Source organism: Amblyomma mixtum, chromosome 3 (genome assembly GCF_055824585.1).
Source record: "Amblyomma mixtum isolate Tamu chromosome 3, ASM5582458v1, whole genome shotgun sequence".
Classification (NCBI taxonomy): domain Eukaryota; kingdom Metazoa; phylum Arthropoda; class Arachnida; order Ixodida; family Ixodidae; genus Amblyomma; species Amblyomma mixtum.
Genome location: NC_143014.1, coordinates 38,054,528 through 38,081,532, shown reverse-complemented (window position 1 = coordinate 38,081,532; position 27,005 = coordinate 38,054,528). Strand labels below are relative to the sequence as shown.

General features: G+C 47.8%; 2 protein-coding genes across 11 annotated transcripts in view; both read left to right on the top strand.

Moving 5' to 3' along the window:
* The first annotated feature begins 10,506 nt into the window (after positions 1–10,506).
* On the top strand, positions 10,507–26,675 carry LOC149349720 (mediator of RNA polymerase II transcription subunit 28-like). 5 transcript variants are annotated; one of them, XM_089578759.1, is made up of 6 exons: positions 10,507–10,627; positions 11,786–12,335; positions 13,259–13,325; positions 15,056–15,168; positions 20,128–20,408; positions 24,600–26,675. In XM_089578759.1, the coding sequence occupies exons 2-6, from the start codon at positions 12,288–12,290 to the stop codon at positions 24,676–24,678; spliced, it is 588 nt and encodes a 195-aa protein (XP_089434885.1). In that variant the 5' UTR covers positions 10,507–10,627; positions 11,786–12,287; the 3' UTR covers positions 24,679–26,675. The 5 variants fall into 5 exon arrangements, 4 of the variants coding, with proteins under 4 accessions (XP_089434885.1, XP_089434888.1, XP_089434887.1 ...); XM_089578762.1 differs by lacking the exon at positions 11,786–12,335 and having other exon boundaries at positions 10,511–10,627; XM_089578761.1 differs by lacking the exon at positions 11,786–12,335 and having other exon boundaries at positions 10,575–10,681.
* Mms19 (MMS19 nucleotide excision repair protein) overlaps positions 10,515–27,005 on the top strand; it is a 67,736-nt gene continuing 51,245 nt past the window's right edge. For 2 of the 6 annotated variants that reach the window (XM_089578754.1, XM_089578753.1), the window contains exon 1: positions 10,552–10,677. Coding sequence is in view for 4 of the 6 variants with exons in the window: in XM_089578752.1 (XP_089434878.1) it covers positions 10,527–10,677 (151 nt within the window). In the remaining 2 variants the exon portion in view is untranslated. Of the gene's footprint in view, positions 10,678–27,005 lie in introns of all 6 variants that reach the window. The other 4 variants (XM_089578752.1, XM_089578751.1, XM_089578750.1 and 1 more) reach the window with 4 other exon arrangements.

Sequence of the window (27,005 nt, the reverse complement as noted above, 5' to 3'; positions counted from 1 at the left end):
CCTGCCCGAAGGATTGTGAGCAAACTAACTCCCGTTGGCCGCGCACGGTTGCTCGATAACATCCTAAGCCCCTCAAAAACCACGGGTGGCAGCACCATCTAACGCAGGGCAGTGGCGCATCTCTTAACCGCTGCACCATTTCGGCGGGAGTGGTATGAGAACCCCCAGCGATCTATGAATCTAAAGTGGAGAATTACGAATCCCGCATATATGTGCGTTAACCCATTAACGCTAACGCCTCATGCCTCTCAGGCGGAGCTTGAGTGTGGCCTCCAGTTTTTAACGCGATATCTTTAAAGGCCCTGTTACCCAGACAATCCGGTGTCGGGGATGTCAGTGTCGGCGTTGTGCGCGAAAAATCACGACCGTGGCTCTGGCAGGTGGTCCCCAAATAGCAACCTAGGAGGCCGGCGGGCAACCTAGGTCACGTGGCCTTGTGGTGTTGCCCACCGAATAGTGAACAAACTGCCCACCGTGGCAAGTGGCAGTCAAATTAATGATCGGTCACTCGGGCCGCAGAAGTCCCACTGCTGGGAGCACCTGCCATCGCAAGGCTGTGGCGCATTGCTTAACCGCTGCACCATTGCGCCAGGAGGGGTGCGAGGACTACCAGGGTTCTTAGAATGTAAAATCGAGAATGACCATCTGAATATACGGGAATTAACCTATTACCTTATCGCGTCATATCCTTAAAGCGGAGCTTAAATGTTCCTTTCAATTTTTTTTCTTTTCTATCTGCCTGTTGCTTTCGCCTCTCCTACCTCGTATCTCCTCTAGTGTTCCTTTTCACCTTTAATCCTGTCCGTGCGCACGCTCATGCTCTCTCCCTTTTCTCTGTTCAGAGATGGCTTCCGCACTCCTTTTTTGGCCGAGGAGACGCCAGCTCGCCAAGGGAACTTCACCACCATGGAATCGGCACCCTTGTAGACTGTGGCCCCTGTGGCGGCGCTGACGGCGCCACTGCGCATGCTCAGTAGCAGTGACATCGATTTCTCATGAATAACTAAGTGATGCAGGTAGAGTGGGCAGAACGATCTTAATTTATGCGCAACTGCTGCACGGCTGCTTGTCGACGTGGGTAATAATGAGCTCCTCAAGATTTTTGATAAAGCTTTTTCTCAAATGTTTTGCCGTCAAAGCCATAAACTGCGACGAAGTCCGGACGCGTGGGGTCCAGAGAGCTATTCGTGAACTTGATGCGGTTTCGTACTGTCGATATTCTTGCTGTCTGCGTTTTCCCGCGCAATGCTGTGTGTTTTTAAGTCGTGAGGCTTCATTTACATTCTCCTGAATATTGCTGAAGGGACGCACGAAAGCCCAGACGAGGTCTTTGTTTACGGTCGCCCAATTACAGCCTATTATTTTCACACCGAAAAATAAAACCACCTTAGTGATTTTTGCAGGCACACAGGAAAATTTTACAAAAACACCACCTGCCACTGTTGAAAGATGGAGGCTTCACTCAGATACTTGCGCCGGCGCCGCCAAAAAAAGGACAGTTTTAGCCTTCGTGGTCCTCCTAACACTGTCGCGTCAAAAGTAAATTTAAAGATCCGAACGATGCAAAATTTTAGTACTTTCGTTGCCTAAAGCATTTAAAAGTTTCAGCTCTCTGGCTTATTAAAAGTTCTGAGCTTCGAAAGAAAAATGTTTGTTGCCTTGTAGACACTTGCCGTTTCTTGAAGATATTTCAAGGGTTTTTTCCCTCTGAATATTTTTATTCATCATCATCATCATCATCAGCCTGACTACGCCCACTGCAGGGCAAAGGCCACTCCCATGTCTCTCCAATTAACCCTGTCCTTTGCCAGCTGCGGCCACCGTATCCCCGCAAATTTCTTAAAGGGCCACGGACCACCCCAGCTCAGCAGACACTCTCTACCTCTCTTTCAGCGAGCCTCCTCTCCTTCCATTCCCTCCTCGAAATTCTTCTCTCCCGCTCCTCGTCGAGTAGGCTCGGCAAGGCAAAATCACCCCTTCCTTCTCCGACGTAAGCCGGAGGCGTGGTGTCTGTGGAGTGCGTCACGGGGCTACGTCATGGCCCCGCCTTCAATAGAATTCTTTTCTTGGTTTTTGCTGCTGGGGCTGAAACAGCGTCGTCGCATTTTCTCCGCACACTGAACGATCGAGAGGCGCGATCGGCTCGACCACCTAGACTTGTTAGCGAGCGCACCCTTTCATACATCTGTTTGTCATTCCCAGTTAGCGAGCCACCTTTTCATTTTTTTTTTAGGCCTCCCCACCGTTTCACGAGCGGATGGGCGGAAGTCGTTTCTGTTCGAAACACACGGCGAAGTGCGGACCCGGCAACCGCCCGTTTGCTTTTCTTCATGTGTGTTTGTGTTCTGTGTGTTTGTGTCTTTTCTCCGCTCCGAAGCCCATGTCGTTCATTGGAGTCAGGGCGTACGCAAGATGCATGGAGGATAAGCGGTGTCTATGCGGAGCGCTCAAGTGGACGAGCGAGGGAAAGGCTCTGCTGCACTACTAATTAAAACCTTGTTTTGGGGGGCTCGCATAGAAGAAAAGAAACTGAGAAGGGAGCGCGCACGCAGAGCTTCTCGTGACGTGATCACGGCGGGGGGGGAGGGGGGGGGCGAACCAACTCCCTCAGTTTTACTATTTTTTACTTTTTATGGCAAGGGTTCAAGGCTGTCGCCGCACGCTCCCTCCGCAGTTTTTTTTTTTTTTTTTCCTTCATGCGGGTTTGGAGGCATGAGCCAGAACAGAAGGCGCTGCGGAAAGCCTTGTGCAGACGACGCGACGCCAAGGCTACGCCCAACCTTCTCCCGTCAGTCAGAACGATGCACCAATGGAGTGCCTTTAGCGAAAGTAGCCACCCTTGACGTCAGCGGGGTGCAGAGTAGTGGGCGGGGCCCGTTTTTGAAGGAAGGAAAGAACGAACGGGCTTTGATTTGAATTTTCGCAGCTTTTCGGGGCGCGCATGGCTCTAGTATTTTGCAGAGGTTATCTTCGATGCCTCATCTATGCAGTGGGCTTGTTTTTCAAAAATGTCCGGACCCTGGTCAGTGGCCCTTTAAGGCTCATCCGCCCACCTAACTTTCTGCCTCCCCCTGCTACGCTTCCCTTCTCTCGGAATCCAGCGGCTATCTTCTCTTCGCATTACATGCCTTGTCAAGCCCATTTCTTCCTCTTGATTTCGAATAGGATAACATTAACACACGTTTGTTCTCTCACCCACTCTGCCCGCTTCCGGTCTCTTAACGTTACACCTATCATTTCTCTTTCCATAGCTCGCTGCGTTCTCCTTAACTTTAGCTAAACCCTTTTTTTGGTTACCCTCCATGTTCCTACCCCGTAGGTGAGTACCGGTAAGATACCGCTGTTGTATACTTTTCTCTTGAGGGATATTGGTAAACTGTCATTCATGATCTGAAAGAACCTGCCATATGCGCTCCACCGCATTCTTGTTTTTCTATCTATTTCCCTCTTATATCAGCGGTCACTAACTGCCCTAAGTAGACGTATTCCCTTACCACTTCCAGCACTTCGCTTCCAACTGAGAATTGTTGTTCCCTTTCGAAGCTGTTGAACATCACTTTATTTTTCTGCATGTTAATTTTAAACCGTTCTGCTCTGCCTGTCTAACTCATTGATCATGCACTGCAGCTCATCTCCCGAGTGACTTAGCAAGGAAATGTGATCAGCGAATCGTAAATTACTTAGGTAACGCACTATGAGCGCATTGTTACGGACTTATCTTTACTTTGTGAGAAATGGTGCGTCAGGGAAAGGCGTGGACGAAAGAAAGAAAGCACACACACATAAGCGCCTTTCTTGCTCTCTTTCGTCCACGTCTTTCCCTGCCGCGCCATTCCTCACACTGCATGTCGCACCAACTTGAACAAACCTCTACGTTAGCTTTACTTACATGGCGAGGAGACTTCATACAGCAGTGAGAAATATGGAATCATATCGTTTTCAAATAAGGAGAGAGCTCTCCTTCGAGCACGGCTGGTAGCTTTATAAAATCCGAACACTCTCCAGATGCGAAGAGCGGGATCCGCAACCGCAAGGACCACATCCGCGTGGGTTACACAAAGGTTGTCCGAAAATCCAAAGTGTCTTCAATTGGTCAGCTTTTCGTAGGTCAGAAACGCAGGCAAAGATACCATTCTACTCAAATGGAAAGCATCCACCGTGAAACATTGAGGCCCTGTGTGCCCCGTTCAACTGTGCGCATAGCGCAGCATGCAGGGTTTGTACTCGACGGTAATGGCTTTTCGCTAGGAGACGTTTTGGAGCAGCCTCCTCTTGTCGACTTTCCAACAGACCGATTTCACCAGCAGTTGCGCTACGCCACCGCCGCCGCGATGCACTCTGGGAGTTGTGGTACTCCGGCCAGCAGCCGCGTCGGCGCGGTGCGTGGCGCACGGGTGTCCCGTTTGCTTCTCCATGCGATGTTTATCTGCATAAATGCTGGATTTGTGGGACAAGCGAGTTTACCTGAGGGGTGTCATGAGCTCCGACAAGTGTGCAAAGCAGAAGGTCCCGGATTTTTCGCTTTCTAGAAGAGAAATGTCCTTAAGACATCGTAGATGCTGTTCACGAGAGGCAGCTGAAGAAGTCCTGTTCAGTACATTTAGCCGTCTGGTCCCTGGTGATCAGTGGCAAGACGGCTAAATGTACTGAGTGAGCAGTTGATGAAGGCGACGCTCTACAATGCACAGCGCGAGAGTGTGGTGCAGTTTAACACGAGGCGTGTTGGCTGCGGCTATATGCGACGTTTTTTTTAGACGAAGTTCGTGCGGCAGAAAATGCCTTGGCGGCGCGACGCCCGGCCGGAGATACATGAAGCGAATAAGTAGCGGCGCGCCTCCACGTATCACTCACCGCGAAACTGGTCATCAAATGGCAAACACCACTGAGCGAGGAGCTCTTTGAGAGCAGCGACGCCGTCTCTTCTGTTATTATGACGAAATTGTTCATTTCGACACCACTGTACTAATTTCAGCACGCGTGCATAGGTATCTATAAGGATTTGCGTGTTGTAGGATGCAATAATACATATAGAAATTCGCCTCGGACAAGGTTTTATGGATTTCCAACGCGACATTGGGAGACGGCCCACCCTTCGCGACGGACAACACGCGCGCGCGGTTTCTGGTCAAACAATGGTCAAACCCATGCGGAAGACGCTTACTTGACTCATGCATTACCTCCTAGACAGGTTTTTGACTCATGGCAAATTCAGCAGACTCGGAGGAATGCTAATGGCTCTCTGGGAACCCTTCTCTTTTCTTGCACCCACGATTTTCGGTCATTGACTTGGCTGTCAATAATATGTGGGCTCAAAAATCCACGCCGAAACTCGCCCGCAGGTACACCTGAGGAAGAAGCCCAAATTTCGCGCTGCAAAAAATCGTTTACCTTAGTTTCAGCTATGCGCGGAATCCTTGCTCGCTTCCACTGCGCCTTGTCGTCCAGCGTCTCTTTCGACAGTAAAGGCACGTTTTCAGGGGCAACGGCAGCATGCTCCTGATAAATCTTTGCTTCCTCGTTTGGACGACTGGGTGGTAATTTTGTACAATAATCATAAATCCTAATGTCGAAGAATCAGGGCACTTGTACTAAATGCGTAGAAATTAAACAAACCTTGCAATGAAATTCTGCTTTTTGAGCACAAGCTTTCTGCAAGAATCCTGCATGAAATAGCCAGGATACTCCTTTTTTGCAGAATCCCAGTCAAAAAGCTTTATGTTTTCCGCAGGAGTTTCAGTGCGCACAGGCGCTTCGCCGCAGCTCGCATTCCCTTCTGCTTGCAAAAGATCGTTCATTGGACATTTCATATCACCAAAATACTGACCCACGTGTTGTAGCGATAATGGCCTGGCAGTTGCTGAAAAAAGAGAAAATATGAGTGGCAGATTACGCAATTGGCACATCATTTCAAGGCGTAGTTTGGACAGGGTATTCGCCATCGAACACCGGAGGTGCGGCAAACGAGAATGTTATGAAGTCAGGTTTGCGCCGTTCGCTCAGAAACTGCAGTTTTCTAATTACCTTCAATGCTATGCCGCCTGGCCGTCTTTAAAAGTTCAGGGTAAGCCTTTCTAAATGCAGGAACACCCCAGGCTTGCAGGTGGCTCGTTTTGGAGAGCGTTTCACACCGCTCCAAAAACACGGCAACGGCAGCAGCGTGTTTACATTTGCCTGCCTTGCAACTGCAGCTGGCGGCTGCACGCTGTCTACGGGAAGATAGCTACATAAAAAAAAAATGAGTGAGTGCAGCGCTGACAGGTATTAGATAGAAATATTTCTTAGCGTTGATTTGATCGTTTTCGGTGGCGCAGTGATGCTTGTCTGCGCAATGCACCGGGGAGCTAGATTCGCTCCCGTCGCACGACACCACCTCTTTCACATTGTGTACATGGCCCAGCTGCTTCAAAAAGCTTCGTTCCTTTCCTGACGTTCACTCTTCGAAAGAATTTGTCAGCTTCACGAATGAATAGGTCGAAATCCCGCCTCTACGAACAGCGGCAGCCGCTAGCAGACGCCATCCCATCGCTGTCGCGGGGCGAGCCTTCCTGACAGGGACGAGGCACTGGCCGCGCGGGGGAGCTGAACGCAGCCTCGACGGTGGCGGTGCCTGGCGGGTACAGGGTGCCTATACGGTTTTCTTCGACTCTTTCGCTTCAGGGAGGAAGCGCAGACATATCTAAGAATTGGCCGTGTTCTTCAAATAAAGCGACATTTCATGTCTGATGAAGAGTATTTTCCCGATAATAACATTTCTGTGCCAAAATCATGGCGCAGCTCGGCCGCCATGTTAAAGCTCACTTTAGCCATGTTGGCGGCGGCTGGCAGAGGCAGCCAAAACCGGAAGAGCGGGCTTTGTGAGGTGCGTTTTCGCCGTCAACGCAGAGTCATGGGAAAATCGTCTGCTAGCTACTTCCGGTTCCAAATTGCTCAACTGATTGCATGCATCGCCCTATTCACCGCGTAAGTTGATATCGTTTATGCGATAAATAACCCGTGGTACTAGTCACTGATTGCACTGACGCATCGAAAGAGAAATTCAACTTCGCCTCATGAGCAGTCTGCAAGTTGATTCGCCTTGTAGCCTGCCGCAGTTGTGATTTTAGGGTGACGAAAGGAGCCTGGTACCTAACGCACTTTTCGCTCTAATATGGTACGTTGCGCAGCGCAGGGCTAATCACACATGCGATTGAAGTAAGTAACGTGGCGACCTTGACTTCATGCAACGTATTTCCAACGGATCACTGAAAGCAGTAAGTACTCGATAAAATATTTCTGCTCCACAACACGCGGGCAAGCCATTTCATTTTATTCACGCAGCTCCGTACAACACAGCGTGGCATATATAATCTAAAGCCTCTGCTCTCCTTTGCGGCGTGTTCCTGCATGTTCTCACATGAAATGCCACCTGCACTTGATCTGGAATAACAAAAAGGCGACAAGACGATTTATTACTGCACCATCGATGTGCTGAGACGCACGCCGCGCGCAGTGGCATATATGGGTCGTCTGCTAGCACACTGGCGGCTCTACACGCTGTCAGGAAAATACGAGCAACGTCTAATCAGCTGCACAGATTGCACGGCAAAAAACGGCTGTGTAATGACTTATGCGCTAAACATGTCAAAACGCACACGAAATCACCCTCAGCGCATATGCACAACAGACGTGGACTACGGCGGCCGGCATATATCAACCAAGAAAAAATAATCATACCTCTCTAGATTGTCCATTTCTGCGCTCAGGTCGTGCAGATACGTAGTACGGGCTTCTCTTTCGATGCTTCAGTGCAATCAGTGACTAGTACCAAGAGTTTTTTATCGCATAAACGATGTCAACTTACGCGGTGAATAGGGCGATGCATGCAATCAGTTGAGCAATTTGGAACCGGAAGTAGCTAGCAGACGATTTTTCCATGACTCTTTGCGTTGACGGCGGAAACGCACCTCACCTATTAGAGAGTTTTAGTATTGCGGGCTTTGCGTAATTGCGTGCATAGCGGAATAGCGGGTCCAGACTGCGCATGCGCAGAACGCTAACGGTAAAATAGCGTTAGCGGACGCACGCAATTTTCAGAAGTTAGCGGTGCGGCTTTTGCGTGTTTAGCGGGAAAACATGGCGGCGTCCTCCCAAGCGAGAGCCGCCCGCTTCAGCCGATTCAGCAGTCCTTGCGATTCCGGTCGGCACGTTTACCGGCAACTACTGGTGTAGTTGCTTTTCGCTATGACTTACCTTGCTTCGACGATAAAGTATAAGCTGCCATTCAGTCCAGTTTTTGAGCTACGCTCTCGATTCTGGAGCGCGCAAGCCTAAAGGGACCTCCAGCTGCACTGCTACCGTCTGCAACTGCCCGAAAGGCAGCCGAAACCTAGCACAAACGTCCGGAACGAAACAAAAATAGATATGGAGCTTTTTCGCAGTGTTTTATGGACTTAAATGATGTAAAGCGAGTTTATATTAAATTTCAGATAGTTTTTTTGACATTACACGTCATGTGATGGCAAATACTCTTGCTCGAACGGCTTGTAGTTAACATTGCCTTGACTAGATGGCGCCACTGCTTTACGTTTGTTTTTCATTTTATTTAAATTTCGGGGTCATTTTGCAGACGAAAATAAGCACTACAGTAATAATTCGTTTAAAAAATTAGGAAATATTATATTTTGGCAAGGTAGCGGCAGTGTCGACCATTTTAGAAGGACCGTTCACATGCACGTCAAGCAGATGGCGTTTAACGTTTTCAAAACGCTATACTAAAACTCTCTGTGGGGATAAGTTGCTTGCGGCACGCTAACGTAATTTACGTGGATTTAAGCCTGTCCACGCAACTTTGGCCACATCGCCGTAGGCCCACACGAGGCGGCTATGGGACGACTCGAATGGGCTATAGTCATGACCCATAACTAGTCATGATTTGTTATTGACTAACGAGTCATGATTGTTTAATGACTAACTAGTCATGACTAACCAGTCGTGACTACTCATGACTGGTTAATGACTAACTAGTCATCACTGGTTAATGACTAATCATGACTAACCAGTCATTACTGGTTAATGACTCGTTAATCATGACTTGTGACTAGTAATGACTAGTTATGATTTTCACTTCAGATGTAACGCACGGATGGACAGTCATGACCAACCATGACTAACCAGTCATAACTACTCACGACTGGTTAATGACTAACTAGTCATGACTGGTTAATGACTAACTAGTCATGGCTAACCATTAATGATTAACTAGTGATGACTGGTTAATGACTAATCATGACTAACCAGTCATTACTGGTTAATGACTAGTTAATCATGACTTGTGACTAGTAATGACTAGTTATGATTTTCACTTCAGATGTAACGCACGGATGGACAGAGTCATGACCGTGAGCATGAGCGCTTAAAGGCTTTCGCCTTAATATCTGGCGGGTGCAGATCGGCGGCGGCGGACGTTTTTTTCGACTCGGGGCGTCGAGTGCGCGCCGTCGGGTGAAAATCGCCGACACGCCGCCGTGGAAACGCCCCATGTATTCCGGCGTGCAGCTTCGGGTTCGACTCCCAGTCATGCATAGTGATTCTCTTTTTCATGGTTTGACCTCTAACTCAGCTGAAAATCAAATTTGCACAGTACGCGATTGAAGCGCGAGGTCCCGTAGTGAACCTTTCGGTTTGATACGGCGAGCTCAGCTGACGGCAGCATCCAGCGGAGCCCTGGAATAGGGGCAACCGACCGTTGCGGATGGACTAATCTGACCACATAAAAAAAAACACTTGTGCTAGAGCCAAATAAAGTTATCCTATCCTATCCTATCCTATCGCTTCAAAAAAAAACTATCGCATGGCCAATTTTGAACAAGGGCCATGAAGAAAAAATAAGGACAACACACACACAGCGTGACACGTCTGCCTATAGATGAATACAGTGAATATTGAAACAGCAAAATGAGGTGGCAAGAAATATAAACATTGGTTTGGTTTGGTTTATGGGGTTTAACGTCCCAAGGCTATGAGAGACGCCGTAGTGGAGGGCTCCGGAAATTTCGCATTGTATGGAGACGTTAAAACACGCGCATCGCTATGCGTTGAAATGTTCTGCTGGCAAAATGAATGAAAGTGATCGTCAAGCGCGTTTCCATCGTCTCCTGCAACATTTTCAAAAACAAGGTTCGAGTAACAAGCGCAGCGTCGCCGTCGCGGTCACTCTACTTCATGCAACTGACCACCGTCTCTGCGCTGCTCCTGCTGCGATTAGCATTGCACCCCTCGAGACTCCATAGTGGAGCCTCTAGCTTTTCCCTTACCTCAACACAATAAACGAAACGGCGGAAAGCTACTGTCACTGGGTGTAATGCCAACCAAAAGGCGCAAAGTTAAGTGGGCTGTCGTGCAGACGACGCCACGAATGGCAACAACCAAGATGGCGGCTGGCTACATCCGGTAAACACGCGCATGCGCAGTTATAGGGTCGTCTTGTTCAGCAAGGCTTCCGCTGACGGTCCCGGCTTTGTCTGTACTCGCGCCTGGGGCGACATTTTATGGTCGGGGAAGGGGGGGGGGGGGATAAACTCGATTTCTGCAACTTTCAAGCCAACGAAGTTCATCAGTGTGTGCCGGAGTCTCGGAACGTTTCTTCGCGGTGCGTGGCAGCAGTCCACTCTACCCACCGTAACCGCGCCAACGTCAGCTGCAAGTATACGAAAAGGCTTAGCACTAGGCACCTCCTCAACGGCTTCTTTTTGGGGCCGGTCATCAGTGCATGCAGCACAAATAGTGTAACATTTGCACGCCGAAAGTGCAGTGTTTTCATGACCCATAGTAGCAATGCCAGCTGCCAAGATCCAAGGTGAATTCTAGAGGCCCGTGTACTGTGCGATGGCAGTGATGGCGAAGAACCCCAGGTGGTCGAAATTTCCGGAGCCCTTCACTACGGCGTCTCTCATAGCCAGAGTCGCTTTGGGACGTTAAACCCGCATAAACCATAATATCTGGGCGAATTCAGGTGTCCGCGCACCGAACAGTTCTTTGTCGGCAAGTGCTCTAAGAATGAAATACGGACGTTCTATAACGAAAAGGTATATGGGGTGGAATAAATATAATGCGCGAACGTTGCTAGTAGTCGGGGTCAATGGAAGGCTTTCAGGTTCTCTTTCCGTCACGTAACCGCTTTGACAGCGCTTCGCATCTTCAGCTCAGCGGCGCCTAGCTTCTACTCCTCGCATCCGATCTTCGCGTCTGAACACAGCCCGTCTTGCTCGTTCCCTGTCGGTCCGGCCGTGGTCAGAGGAAAGTGACCAGTCGAAGACACCGTAAGCGGTAAAGCCCAGCGCATAACACTCAGTTGCTGGTAATCCTCGCGGAACGCTTTTTACCGCCAGTGGCTCTCTTAAGTAGATAGGTAGGTAACAACTAACGACTTTATTGGGGATCAGAGTCAGACGGCCGCAAGTCCTTGCGCCACGGCGGCCTCCGCAGCCCATGTGACCGTCCTCTCTATCGGCAGCTCAAACAAATGCGCTGCGCAGAGCGAGCGCCCGTTTCCTACTGAGCGCTCTGATGCGTGAGTGTACTGCTACACAAGTACTATCGGGGACAAAAGTTCCAGGACGCGAGAAAAACAGATTAGATGCATAGGAACCATATGTCTGCATTCGAGCACCTCATTTCCTTGCCGGAATAGTCGGTGGTGGCCCATTATTCCCCGAAGCTACTGGTCAATGATTACGTGTAAATGTAAATTTTTGGGCACAATAACAATGCTCATGGTTTGAAGTATGGCTGCTGTGTTTCCTCATAGTGACTCCCGCGACAACGCGTTGAACACTCCGCAGCGAGAACATCCAGAGAAAATGGCAATATCAATGTCCTCTACCTCAAGCGAGCAAGCCAACCATGGAAGCCAACCAAGCCACTTCGATCAACGTTTTTAGATCCCTTGACTTCGATAGGGACCCTAACTTCGATATTTTAGTTCACTTTAATGTTACTCTATGCTTCGACCGCAGCGCCTTCGGCCCCTTTTCGCCGCAACCTCCCCAGTCGCCTCGCATGGCTTCGGTGCTTCGGCGTCAGCGGTCGCGCGGTCGCGCGCGTCAGTTGTTCTAGAACGGACTTCGTGATCGCTGCATCGACCCGTCCGATATCCTAATATACAACGTATTCGAAAGCCGATAATTGTGGAGGATATATATCACTACCATGCTACTGTCATCTGTTGAGCTGTGCGCCGATTCTGGATTAGAAGCGTACAAGCTTTTGCGGGTGTGCTGGTGACGTGCCGGCAGAAAGCAAGGTCGGATATGGCTTCGTCCAACCACATCGTGGACGATTTTGAGAACTCGTTTCAGGTATGATCTCCCTAATTTCACTGCTTTTCTACGTTTGAGCCCTTCCTCGCGATAAAGTCGCTTTAGCAGGCTGGTGTCTGTGCGCGGCTAATTCAAAATGTTCTTGTTCGCATGGGTCGCAATACTTGTTGCTTGCAAACGTCGGTTTGGGAAAAATGACCCTTTGAATGCGGCTCGCCTCAATGGTCGTGTTTGTTGGCATGCTACGAAATATTTATTTCACTACCCAAGCCAATTTCCCGTGTTACTACAGTGAAGCAGGGGCGTTTTGAATAAAAAACAGACTCCGAGCTTCTGTCATACCTTGGAAATGAAGTTGATTGACAATGACTTGGCACAGGCCCTGCACCAGTGTGTTGTGTTCCGATGCAAGACATCGAAGGAGGGCATTCAACAGTCACTGCACAGAGCATGAGTTGCCCTCCGAGCTCAAGTGCGGGTAGCCTATAGCGCTCCTTTATGATCGTAAGTGGGCCCGTTGAAATCGATCTGTTCTCGCCATTCTGGCTGCTTTCAGAGTAGCTCGGCGAGCGCTTGTCGAGACGCACATGCGCTCTATTCGACGAAGCTTTGCTTAAGTGTGGTTGTAGATGTGATTATCTGCCAGATGTCCATCTTGCTTTCATATATGTGTATCTCTCGCTTTGTTGCGCTCGTATGATTTAGTTGTTGCATATGCCACAAGTTCCAACTGTGGAGCGTTATCCGGTGCAAAATTGTAGTTGTGAGAACACAGCCTTGTTTTCTCATTGCTTTATCCTTATGTGTCACTGGTTGTGGTGTCTTTGAAGATGAGTTGAAATTTTCGAGCATTGCTGTTATTTATTGGTGGAGAAAATCACGAACAAGCATAAAAGCAAGAGGGAACTTAGGAGGAGGAAAGATGTTCACGTCCAAGTCACTAACAAACCTTTCAATTTCAGGCATGTTTGGCGGCTGTCACCAATCCGGACTATTTTTATGTTCGCGACTCGGAAGAGGTAAAGACAGGTATGTCAGTTGCCGAGAAATATTTGTTATCATTATTAGTGGCAGTTGTGAGCAGCTTGAAACTTTTGTTAAGAGGCCTGCTGCAAGGAAATTGTAACACACTCACTTCCAACATTGCAGCGTCCACTCAAGACAAAATTGCAAATCACTGCATAGGTGATTCTGGGCTGCGAACACTCCAGGGTAGCTGGAAGACACGTTGCTGTTCATGAGGTCCTTGTTGCACTTTCACTGCATGCTGCTGCAGTTTCATGAGTGTGTGCATAAAAAAAAAAAGATAAGCAATACTTGGAGCAGATGTTAATGGCTGGAGTTTTCTTTTGGTGTTAAATTGTTTTAGACTTTGTTACATATAGCTGTGTTCACGGGCACCAGTCTTTCATAGTGGTCTGCTCGTAAAACAATAAGGAAGGAAAAGATGGATGCCAGCCATGGGAACTGCTGTTTATTTACTCAAGCACCTAGTCTGCAGCTTGTAGAAATGAAAGGGATAGGGTGGAAAATAAGGAGGTCAGGCTGCAGTTACTGAATGCAAGTCCTGTAGCACTGACAGATGTCTATATATCTTTTTTCTCGTCTCCCAGTAGATATCCTAGCGTGGCCCATAAGTTCAGTGTGAATGCAGGCACAAATGTGCAGGCGTAAGGGGAAAGGAAGGTGACCATCCCCCTGTAAGCAAGATATTTTCCATCATTACGGCCGCAACCGTCCTAGGGACAAACACTGAGACGGCGGAGGAGGTCGCAATAGCACTAGCTTGCGTCGGTTCCAAAGCTAAATACGTCATAAGCGACAGCAAAGCTGCAGTCCAAAATTTTAGTAGAGGGAGAGTCTCTCCCCTCGCTGCCAAAATTTTAAGACAAGCGACATTGAATAGAACAATCAATATAATCTGGACCCCCGCGCACGAATCTGTCCGTGGCAACGAGGCGGCCCACGAGGTGGCTTGAGATCTCTACCACCGAGCTGCACACGACGGTCCACCGCTCGCAGATCACGGGAGAGAAGGGCGACTAATTTCCTGTCAGGAAGTTACAGAATATTATAGACAACATCGCAGGTACTTTCCCCCGCCTAGCATAACACTCAACAATCAACAGGCGGTGGCGTGGAGGCGTCTACAAACAGATGTCTACCCACACTCAATTCTATCCAAACATATAATTCCTGACATAGAAGACGATAAATGCAAGAAGTGCGGAGCGAGAGGGTCCCTCGACCACATAATATGGGAGTGTAGCCAATCCCCAGGCAGGGCAAAGAAATTAATAGTAGAGACGCCTGGGAGACCTTGCTCCGGAGCTCGGACCCTGAGCTCCAGCTCACCGCCGTCCGACTGGCTGAAGAGGCCGCCGGGATACAAGAGATCCCAGCCAGCATCGGACACGACTACCCCATGCGGCCGGATCTCTCCTGATCCTCCTCCCTCAACTGAGGGTATGGGACAGGGGAGGTCTGGGTGAGGTAGTCTCATTCTGTTGGACAATAAATGTTTTTCACTCACTCACTCCATGGGAAAACTGTACTGCCCCCCCCCCCCCCCCCCCCTTTTTTTTAGTGCGTGAGGAGTGTTTAAAAAATATATTACATAAATACAAATAGCACCTTTCACCTGGCCATTCTATTCATAGGTTGCCCATGAATGCATTCTTATGTGTGCTTATGTATGTATGCTTGACATGTGTGAAGATCTGACCATGTAATTCTTTTCTTGGTTCATTCGCTCTTAGGAGTGGAGCAGACAATACAACGATTTCTGGATGTTGCAAAACAGATGGAGAGTTTCTTCCTCCAAAAAAGGCTGGTGCTGTCGGCACAGAAGTCGGAGCAAATTGTCATGGAGGCAAGTTTTCCTTACGAAGCCATAAGGGATCACAATGCCTTGCAGAAATTTTTCTGTGCACTCAGCTGTAGTCAGCAATACTTACAGCTTGGTAACACTTCAACTATTTATTGTGGCAGGTGTCTAAACTGAGTAGCCATGACCTTTATATAAAAAGATTGTATTACCCATAGTGTTTCTTGGTTGTCGGGATGGTTTTGCAAAGAAATGGTGCAGGCTGAGTGTCAAATTGGATTAAAGACTGTTAGTTATTTAAACGCTAGCTCTAAAATGATTGTGCTACTTTTAGACATTTATTGCAAAACTTGCAAGTCATAACTATGAATTTGTCATTATTGTTGCAATGCATGCCTTTGGTGTGTCTTTATGGTTCTGATGTATTGCATCATTGGCTTGATGTGTTGAGAGCAAAATGGTTTGTAGCAACGGTTTTACTTAGTTGATATTTGCTGTTGAGGCTGTTGAGCTAGTTTTCATGTTTACTCACTGTAAAAAAGCACTTCTCAGTCAGTCTGCGGAGACTTCTTTCTACTCCTGCATGATTTAGCATAGAACCTGGAACAGTGGGCCCCTGTCTCTATGTATGGTGGTGTTTGGTGGCCTTTTGTGTGCATGAGCACTGCTATCATGGTTTGATAAGTGTATTGTTAAAACTAGTTCACTCTGGGTGCTCATTGCAAAGTAGCGTTCAGAGAGTACTGCAGGTGTGATTGTGTGCACTACAAGTTGAGCAGAGTGTTTTCCCCTAGGTGTTTTAAAGTTTGTCAGCCATTATATGTAAGAAAAAAAAGGCAGCTTTTGTTTTCGCATAGTTCAGTGAGCAACTACTCTGCTGCCCTCTGCATCGCATGAGGATTACTCACTGCCAGATGTCATGTTTCAGGTTTCAGCATAATATAGTTGCCAAGTACGCCTGTTACAGAACCTGCATACACTGGAGCACATACAGCAATCAAAATAATGTGGTATACTGCATAGCACCTGCCATGGTTACGGTTTTTGGCTGCTGAGCCCAAGGTTGTGGGATAGAATTAGCTCTGTAGCAGCTGCATTTCAATGCATGCGAAATGCCGTGTGATGTCAGTGCATGCTGAAGGATTCCGGGGGATCCAGAATAATCTGCAGTTCTTGACAGTATGGCATCTCTCATAGTCCAGGTGTAGCTTCGAAATCTAAAACCCCACATACCTATATACCGAGTAGTTCAAAGCATAATGTTTTCCTTGGTGTTTTTTGAGACCTGATTGGAAAATAGTAATCCCTCTAGCCCAGACACTGTCAGTGAGCATTGATGTCCCAAGGCAGTGTTTTTTGAGCTCACTAGCAGCTTGCTGCAGCAAAATTTATTTTCATTCTCTCCATTAGTCATTAAAGTAAAGTTAATAGAAGGCTGTTGAGTTCTAGGGTACCGTTGACACATGTAATGAAAGGATGATGATGAAAACGTTTATTAAAGCCACAATGCCTTAGTTGAAGGGAAGGCTGATCGGGTCCCTAGTCCGGGATGCCGTTGGTGAAAGCCGCTGCCCGTGCTCTGGCGACGAGGGCTCGTTTTTCCTCGAGGTCCGAGCTGGACAGGGCCGCCTCCCAGCCCTCCCGCGTTGGCTGATTTATGATCTCAATGCTGTCATTTTTCTGACAAGCCCATACCGTGTGGTACAAGTTTGCATTCTGGCCACAAAATTCGCGCTGTGCCGAAAAGGACTCGGGCTCAATGGCGTGAAGCGTAGCTGGGTTATTGAAAGACATAGTTTGTAGCCTGCGAAGGTGACATTCCTCTGATTTACTGAGACCCTTAGCGGGCCTCGGGAGTGTCTGCCTTTCAAGGCGCAAATGTTGCAATATTTCTGAATATGTCGTTAGCGGAGAGGGGGAGCCAGAATCAGGAAGGGAGGACGTAGAAGGATGCCGGGGAAGAAAAGCTCGGGCCGAAGCGTGTGCGCGCTCGTTTCCTTCAACGCCCTGGTGACCTGGTACCCATATTAATTCCTTCCGTTCAGATGAAGTCCTACATTGACTAAGAATTTTGCAGGCTAGAGGCGTGATTCTGCCACGCATATAGTTTCTATAAGCCGCCTGGGAATCTGTAACTATGTATTTAGATTCGGAGTGCGTTGCAGCTAGGGCTATCGCTACTTCCTCCATAGCCTGTGTATCCCTGTTACTAACTGAAAGCCCGTCCACGACTTGCATTTGGTGCACCACTGAGATTGTTGATATTCCTTGTACAGGACCCGCAGCGTCCACGAAGAAGGCTCCTTCTTTTGTTGAATAGCACTCGTTCATCTTCTTGCTCCTCGCCACTCGTCTAGCATGATGATGCTCCGGGTGCATGTTTTTGGGAAGCGGAAGCGTAAGGAATTTGCTCTTCCACTCTTTAGGTATATCTTGTCTCCAAGCCAGTTGCTGCGGAAGGCTAATGTTTAAATCTTCTAAGACCCTGCGGCCGGTCGTAGTTGTGGCCAGTCGCACTACCTGGCTTGTAAGATGGGCGCTAATCAATTCATCAGCCGTGTTGTGTACCCCTAGTTTTAATAGACGCTCCGTAGATGCTTTCATGGGTAGGCCGAGTGCCTTCTTATAAGCCGTTCGAATGATAACGTCCAGGTGGTTTAGATCGGTCTTCCTCAAACGAAGGTACGGGGCCACGTACACTATCCTGCAGATGACAAAGGCCTGTATTAGTCTAAGGGTATCCTGTTCTTGCATGCCGTTTTTCTTGCTTGTGATCCAAGATATCATACGGATGACTTGTTTGCACACCGTTCGGAGCTTGGTGATCGCTGCTGTGTTCACACCCTTGTTGTTAATGAGCAGCCCCAAAATCCGTATTGTTTCCACCTCGGGAATAGGTGTATCATGGACCGAGATTTCCAGCGATGCAGTATCCCCCTTCCCTCGCAGGACGAGGAGCTCCGACTTGTCCGGGGAACAGCGCAGTCCGCATTCTTCAGCATACTTTTCAACCGTACTGGCAGCCTCTTGGAGGGCCTCCTCCATCTGTCCCATGTTTCCCTCCGTTGTCCGTATGGTTATGTCATCCGCGTATAGGGCGTGGCGGATTCCCCTTATGGCATTAAGTTGTTCCGGCAGGTGCATGAGGGCAACGTTGAAGAGCAGTGGAGAAAGGACTGCTCCCTGAGGCGTCCCCCTGGTGCCCATGGGTATCGCCTCGGACCTCGTGTCGCCAATCCTGATGTGCGCTTGCCTATCTTGCAAGAAAGCCTTGATGTAATTAAAGGTACGCTTTCCGCAGTGAGTACCCTGTAGATTGTCCAGAATCTTGGAATGCTTCACGTTGTCGAAAGTCCCCTTCAGATCTAATGCCAGTATGGCCCTACTGTTTCGTTTGCGCGGGGGATCGATAACCTCCATCTTCAGCTGCAGTAACACGTCCTGGGTTTACAAGTGTGCCCTAAACCCAAACATTGTGTGAGGTATAATATTGTGGTCTTCTATACACGTAGAAAGTCGCATGTATACCGCCTTCTTCATCAGTTTCCCGGCGCACGACGTAAGTGAGATGGGCCTGAGGTTATTGATGTGCACCTCCTTTCCAGGCTTGGGAATAAAGCTGACATCAGCCGTCTTCCATGCCTTGGGTAACTGTCCACTTTTCCAGCATTCGTTGATGTACTGCGTGAGATGTTCAAGCGCTTGCTGATTGAGATTGACAAGCAATCCCACCGTCACCCTGTCGTTCCCTGGCGCCGTGCCCCGCCTCATGGCCATAAGCGCCGCCTGTATTTCCTCGACTTCGAACTCTCTGTCCAGGTCCGGATTGTCCATACCCTCATAATCCCGTACTGGCTCGTTGTCTTTCACTGTACAGAGGTACTTGCTCACGAGGGCTGCAACTAGCTGCTGGTCCGTGCCCGCGAAGCCGTGTAGGGCTCTCTTGAGATTACGTTGCTGATCCCCGCGAGACTTAGAGGGCTCTATCAAACATCTAAGAAGACTCCACGTCGCCTTGGTGCTAAGGGTGCCTTTCAATGGAGTCGCATTTGGCCAACCAGTTGTTTTTGGCCAGGGATCGTGCATACTCTTCTGCTTGCAAGCTTAATTTCGCGATCTTGATCTTGAGCTTGCGGTTATGTTTTTGCCTTTTCCACCGCCGTGTGAGACTTCTTCTGGCCTCCCATAGATGTAGTAGGTGGTTGTCAATAGCCGGGACTTCTTCTGATGTCTGAAGCGTACGTGTGAAGTGGTCCTTGACTCTAAGCAGCGACTCAGCCCACTCCCCGTACTTTTCAATGGGCGCGTTGAGCGTAGAGTCTTCCGCCTGTCGGAACAACGACCAGTCCGTGAGCCGTGCATTCCCTCTCGGTCTGCGATGCTTATTGTAGTCGAGGCAGATCTTGAGAATGCAGTGGTCACTCCCTAAGGTCTCCTGCGTGTTGTGCCAATCATAGTTTCTCGCTCCTTTAACCAACGAGAGATCTGGACATGTATCTCTCGAGACACTGTTGCCAATCCTCGTGGGATGCTGCGGGTCAGTAAGAATCGTCAGTGCTAGGTCCGATATGGCCGCAGCGAGTCTCCTGCCCTTAATATCCTCCTTACTATATCCCCACAAGAAGCTATATGCGTTAAAATTCCCCACAATGATGAGAGGTGCACTTTTTGCCAATTGCGCGGCCTTTTGGAAAATCTCATCGAAAGACGCACCCCTGGTTCCTTTACAGAAAAGCCACCTGCTAGAAACTAGTACCTCTTGGTTGTACCCTGCTGTTCTTTCTTTGTAGTATAGTAATGCAATAGACATTCGCTTCTTTTCATGTGGCCTTGGCAACAAGGAAAATCAGTTTTTTTTTTTTTTGCTGTTTTAGAAACCACTTTTTCTTCCGGGCCACTCTTAGCCCGAGAATAGGGCAGTGGTGAAGGGTTGGTGGGGCCATTACATGCCAAGTAGTGGCTCTAATAATTGAAGGTAAGCTATCTGGTTCTCCCCTTCTGCAGGACAACACAGAGCTTAAGAATGAGTTGGCTCGCAAGGAACAGCTACTGCAGAAGTATAACGACAAGATCCTTTACTGGCAAAGCCTGCTGAATGATACAAGCAACACGCCAGGACAGCAGCCTCAGCCACAGCCACAAGCACCGCCTGGAAGCACGCCACAAGGCATGCCCACTCAGGGCCAGCAGTCGATGCCAATGGGCAGCTCAGCACAGGGCCTTCCAGGTCCACTTGCCTACCTGGAGCGGACTACATCCAATATCGGCATGCCAGATCCCAGGCGGTGAGGGTTGGAGGAGCCTTGAAGTGATTGGAATTAGACTGCTCGTGCTGGAAGGCCAAGTTGACTATGTTTGTGAAGCAGAGACTACAGTAAGGTATGACACTGGGAGGGTACCATGATAGGGAATTTTTTGTGGCTGCAACAGTCAAGTATGTTAGCTTCAGTTCCAAGCCTGGCAGGTTAGACACAACTGTGTGCTTGCTATTGAGAATTTTTGTATTTTTCTGCACATGTTTCTCTATTTTGTATTTCTTTATATACATCTTTATTTTTCATATTTTTCTGTACGCATTTTGTTTTAATTGATAACTGCATGGGTGAACTTTCAGTCCTGATTGAATCTGATTCTATTTGAAGATTAGTGCTTGACATACAATCCTGCTGCATGTTCCCACACAATCAGATAATTTGATGAAAAGTAATTAGTTTGCAATGATGTGGAAGTAAACAGAAGCACTTTTGATCAAAAGTTATCTAATCTTGATGCAGCTGAAGTAAATTTAATCACAAACCATTAAAAACCCATTCATTGGCCATGCACATGCGTGCTGCATTCGTGCTCGCACGCTTGTTTACGGCTACTGAAGGACGCGCGTGGCATCAAGAGTCCGAACACAATTTTGGGAATGAAGCCGCATTGAATAAATTACAAAGTTATTTTAAAACTTGATACCTTAACACCGCTCAGTACTTTTGAAGCAGAAGCTTCACGCTAGGTTTTTTTTTTTTTTCGCTTCACGCGGTGGCCTCAAGTTTCACCTTCAAATGGCCTTCATGACTGAAGCCCATGCCACGTTGCCAACAGGTAAAGGAAAGGCGCATGACTGGCCCCCTTGCAACAGTGGACACCTTAGTAGTGTTAACCTACAAAACCGATGAGGAGTGGAAGCTTCAAAAGCAAAGGAAAGGCGCATAACTGCCCCCTTGCAACAGTGGACACCTTAGTAGTGTTAACCTACAAAACCGATGAGGAGTGGAAGCTTCAAAAGCAAAGGAAAGGCGCATAACTGCCCCCTTGCAACAGTGGACACCTCCGTCGTGCTTTAAGCTACATGGTGGTAGTGACAGATGTGCGCTGCATGTGTTGACACTGACAACGTGTCAGAAACGCGGCACTTAAGCCATAGGCCGTCGGCATTCATTGTGTTCATTGGCGGTGGCATTGACAACATTTTAGACTCCGATGATGATTTTAAGGAGAGGAAGTGCGCATAACTGGCTCCCTGGGTCAGTGGACGCCTGAATCACACTTTGAGGTACGTGGGGTGGTGAGAGAGAGATGTGGGCTGCATGTGTTCGCGCTGACAGCGTTGTGGCAAACACGCGGAACTGCAGCAATAGGCCACAGCGTTCATTGGATAAGCAAACTCTCGCGATCATCCATTAACTGCCACCTGCCAGGGTGGCAGGGTGGGTGTGCTGCCTCTCCAGTGTCTGGAACGCACTCAACATTGCAGATGCCAAGCCGTGTATAGTTGCCTGATACGCCATAGCTTTCGCTCTATAACCAGGTTCAGCAGTAGTTTAACTGCAGCTAATGTTTTAGAGCGCAGCTCTTTGGCGTCCGTTCCTGGGTTTCGCGTCGGCGTCGGCGTCGGCCTCGTAACCAGCTCCGCCCCCAATGTCACGCTTTTCAATTGGTCGAAATGCTCGTGACGTCACAGTGCGCGAATTTCAAATGGGGCCAATTGTACTTTGGCTAGTAACCATGCAACCAATCAAAGGGATCGTATAGTGATGCTGCAACTAAGTTGGACTGAGTTTAGTTAATTGCTTAATTAATCAATTAGCCTAATTAATATAGAGGATAATGAAGAGGTCAGAAGAAAAGAAAAGAAAGACGCGCGCCGCAGCGACAACTGCGTCCGCGGAAGGAGACGCTGCTGAAAAAAAACAGATAAGTACGAAGCCGCGTTCCCTCCACCACCACGCACTTCCCCACTCAGTAAGACGTTGCTCGTTTCATATACGTTGTGTCGAACATCCTAGACAGTTCCAACAATTGACAGGTTAATGACAGAACACGATGGATAGAAATACAATAATATAAATATGAAATAGCCTAATTAACCTTTCTAGTTAGACCGCATAAATCAATAAAACCGAGAACGAAATTGGTCGAGTTGGGGAATCGAACCAGGGTCTCCGGAGTGCGATACGAGCACGCTAGCCACTCCGTAATGCCAGCTGAATGGTTTGGAATGAACAAAGGCGCGTCTAGCTAATATGGCGTCTTCGTTCACTCCCATCTTCCCCCTTTCCCTTACGGCGAGGTGCAGGTGTCCACCCAGATATGCGAGAGAGATACATTTCCTTTCCTCAAAAAATAAATTTACCGTCCAGCAAGGCGTACAGCCGAATTGGCGATGGCGTTCTGTGGACCCCCTGGCAGCGTTGCAAGACGCTGTCGCGTTCCACTCTTACAGGCGAAGCTTAACATGTTAGCCACACATCAGTAACACACGCAGACAGCCAATGGACGCGTCATTCGCTGGCAGCACTTGATTCATCATTCACAACCACATTCGTGACAGAATGCTGTACTAAGGCTTTCGCCTTGCACCACTTTAGTCACCAAAGTGACTCCTAATTTTAGAGCGCAGCTCTTTGGCGTCCGTTCCTGGGTTTCGCGTCGGCGTCGGCCTCGTAACCAGCTCCGCCCCCCTTTCATCCCCCCAGCGCTAGCAGCGACCGACTGATACCGCTGGATGCCGCTGACGCCGCTAGAGAGTCAAGATAACGTGACTGCATAGAACACCGTCGCCGCCATGCAGAAAGAGGAGGAAAGGGTCCCCCCCCCCTGTTCTTGTGTGGCGGATAGGGTGCTCTTCAGTTGCCGACGCGCCGGTTATTTCACGTAGGCCCCGGCACGTCGACGAATACGTGACCACCTTCCCACGGCTAGACCTGGTTCTTAGCGCTGCGGAAGCGAGGGTATCATATTGTTTGTGTCGGCATCGGCGGCGTTGTCCCTGAAACCAACTCCGCAGCTGGGGTTGACTCACTATCGAAAAGGTGAAACAGCTTATTTGCTGCGCTCAAATTTCGCATTAGGAAGTAACGTAATCGTCGGTAATTTTTTTTTTGGCCTTTTAGTGTTTCCTGAGCATGAGGGTGGTGGCATCAGCTCCTCAGTTCAAATAAAAAATTTACTGGGGCTTCAGGAACCAAATTGGGGTCATGCAAGGTCAGGCTTGACTGCAGTATAATTCACCATGTAGCAATGCCAGATATGCACAGAGTTCTATCCTGGTCAACTCATTGTGGATGGATTGAAAGTGCTTGTGTGACAGTTGTACGAGAGACATGTACAAAGTAAATAATTAAGACACATAGCGAGATTCAGTTTTTCTGTGTTCTGTTCTTTTTGTAGCTGCTGGTATCATCTGGTGACAAATTTCCAGTACTGCAGTATGCATAGTAGTTTGTGTATCCTTTCTCTTGCTTCATTGTTAAAGCTATATGAAGATTGGTGCACATGGTTTGATTGCTGCCTTGTTTACCCATTATTTATCTAGTTCTGGTATGCTTTCTGTTTTTATTTATTTAGAAAGAGTAAAAACATGACTCTTAGCATAGCAGTGTTCAAGCTGCCGATGTCATGTACCAGATTCTGTTGTGTACGCAGCTTTGCACTCTATTTAAATAAAAAATTGGTATGTGTTGCAGTTGCACAGCGCTGTTTCTTAGCCTTGTGATTTTTTTTAAGCGCAGCCCTCTAATGTGACCGCTGGCTCAGAGACTGCATTAAGTTTGTGTTCTAGCCCACTACCTGTACAGAGAGAGAGAGTGGGCAAGCAACCTTTACACTGTGTGTTTTCACTGCTTCAGGGTTTCTTTTGGTGTTAAATAGCCAGCTTGACCAGAAAAGTGAGGACATAAGAGCTACAAACACACATTCAGTGTTGTGCTTAAGTCTGTAGCACCAGTGCTATCAGGCGAGAGCAATGGCATACAAAGCTTCTTTGATTTTAGTAGTGGGTACGGGTTATTATTTTCATCATCAACACTATGAGCATAGCTAAATTTACTGCTGGCAGAGTACCTAGTGTTCTTCATATTACTCTTCCTTATACTATCCATGGCCAGGCTATCCTTTTTTAAATTTTCTTACCTCTGTGCTAATGATGTTTGAGTGCTGCATGGTGCCATCATGTTTTTAATTGCACTTTTTCTGCATGATCGTGGTAGGAGGGGTAGGAGTGGTGCTCCAGCTGGAGAGAAAAAGCCAAATGTGCAGAGGAAGCACATCAGTCAGACTCAGGGTTGAGGCTATGCAAGGCCTCAACCTGGTGTTGAACTGTAAGCCTTGGGCTATAGATTTGCAGCTGAGAAGTGCTCTTGGGGCATGCAACCAAATGGGTCCAGCACCTTCGAAGCATCATGAACGTGGCCTGTATACAGCAGTGGGACACCTGCCTAGGCCCTGCATTGCAGTGAAAGTCAACAGCCATTGCCACATTCAAGTCACGGTCTTGTGTGACAGAACATCAATAAAGGCCAACTGCAATGAAATTTTACTTTGGCTAAAATGCCTTTTAATGTTCTCGTATGTTATAAAACTAATCATGACAAAGTTGGAGAACCAGTACCGTTGTTGCAATCATTGTAAAACCCCGGTAGCCAATGACGCATGCACCTGTCAGCATGTCACACAGTCAGGTAGTCTGAGCCCAGCTCAAGCCAGTTCCACAGGCCTGAAAGGCTGTGGCTAAAATGTTGCTTGGCAGTCTCTGATTTGGTAATGTGGTAAACTTTTTCCAACTTTCTGGAACCACTACCATGCTGAAACTCTGTGTAGCCACCACAGATATGAACGAGCACACTGTATGCATTTCCAAAGTACGACAAACAGCAAACGTTGTGGGGCATATAGCTTTCTTTGTTTTTGCACATAGCTGTGTTGGGGGGGTCCTTGCCACGTTTGGTCAGAATTAGTCCGTATTCCACTTTGTGTCGATTCTGGCCAGAAAAAGTTAAGCTTACTAAAAGCGCCATCTCTTGTTGGCAAAACAAAAAGTGGCCCCTGTTTCAGTGTGTTGCAATGCTGTAAATTCATTGCGATCAGTGTTTACATTGCTCACGGTGCATAGTTGTAATGCATGCCCTCTTGCTGCGATTTTTATGGGCAGCAGCAAGCCACCAAAGTGCCGCAACTTCGAGGCCGAGTGGTTCCAAGTGTTCCCATATGTATATCTTTTCCAGTACTTGGTAATGGCTGTCTTATTTAAAGTTTTGATCTGAGAAACGACGGTTCTTATAAACGATGCTTTGCGCACTTGCTTCTGTTAATAACGAATGCCATCTCTTGTTTTTAGGACTCTCCCTGGACATGCTACCAGAAAAGAGTCTTTTTATGAGGCCAAAACTTTTTTTGCAGTTGGCTTTTAAAAGCTATCATGATGAAACTTTTCCAGGTTGTTTCTTCCTTCTGACACTGCAATTGTGTGGTTAGCTGGTAGCTAAGAAGTTGCTAGAGTGACATACTCTTAGAAATTTTTGCTGCTACGTATACTAAAGTGCTTCTACATGTGAATTGTTTTTGTCGGATTGTACAGGTAATTAGCATGTGTGATACATTTCCATATGCCTAGAACCAGTTTCGTTCTATCTTTTTCCAAGCAATGAGGGCAGCACCTGAGCCACATTGGTACATGAGCTTTAGATGGCTTACTTCACCTTTTGTAGCAAGTGCCACTCACAGTGGACTCTATATTAGGCCCTTTAGTCTGCTACAGGCAGCAGCGACGTGCAATGATATTCTTATGTGCCAGCTCCACGGGCCTGGAAGGCTGTACATGCACAGAACTTGACTTCGGTCTCATCCAAAGAAGCCATCATGCAGTGAACTATTGCGTTGCAACCCTCTTCAATGACCGCACTCTTTTCTAGCTCCCGCCTTCCATCTTTACTCCCTTATTCCCTCCCCTACGCAGAGTGGCATGTCAACGAGTATACACACCGGCTAAAATCTCTGTTTTTCATTAAAGAGCTCTCTCTCTCTCTTGTAGCATTTTAAGTTACTGTAAACTTCATTCTGAACTGAATCGGGACCAATAAATGCCTTCCAAGGATGTCATTTGGGGGTATCTTACCAAAAGTGGAGCTTTGCTAAGAGACCAAATAACAGGAACATGACGTACCTGTGGTTGAATAATCCACACTTTACTGCATTAAGATTACTGACAGTTTTGGGACTGGCATGTTATCTGTACCTAATAAAAGTTTTGTCACAGATAGCAAGTCTAAGAACTTGGCAAAACAAGATACCTTATTACTTCGAATGGATTTTTTAAAGTGGTGCATGAATCATAGAATGTAAGGCTCAAAATGTGTAAAAACTTTTTTAGAGAAGCTCCCTGTGGCATATTGCCTCACAGCCAATGTAACTGTCGTGCAGAACTCATGGTATCAGTCTTGGTGCTTTGAGTTTTATCACTGTGTGAAGAAAACACAAGTTTGTTCACTCAATAGCTTTTTTTTTTTTTGCTAAATAAACTGAACTCTGTGATAGCAAAAGTAGATAATCATGAGGTGCCAAATTGCTCTGCACTGAACAAGATTAAGTGCTTCATCCTTCATGGGACAAAGAGTAGA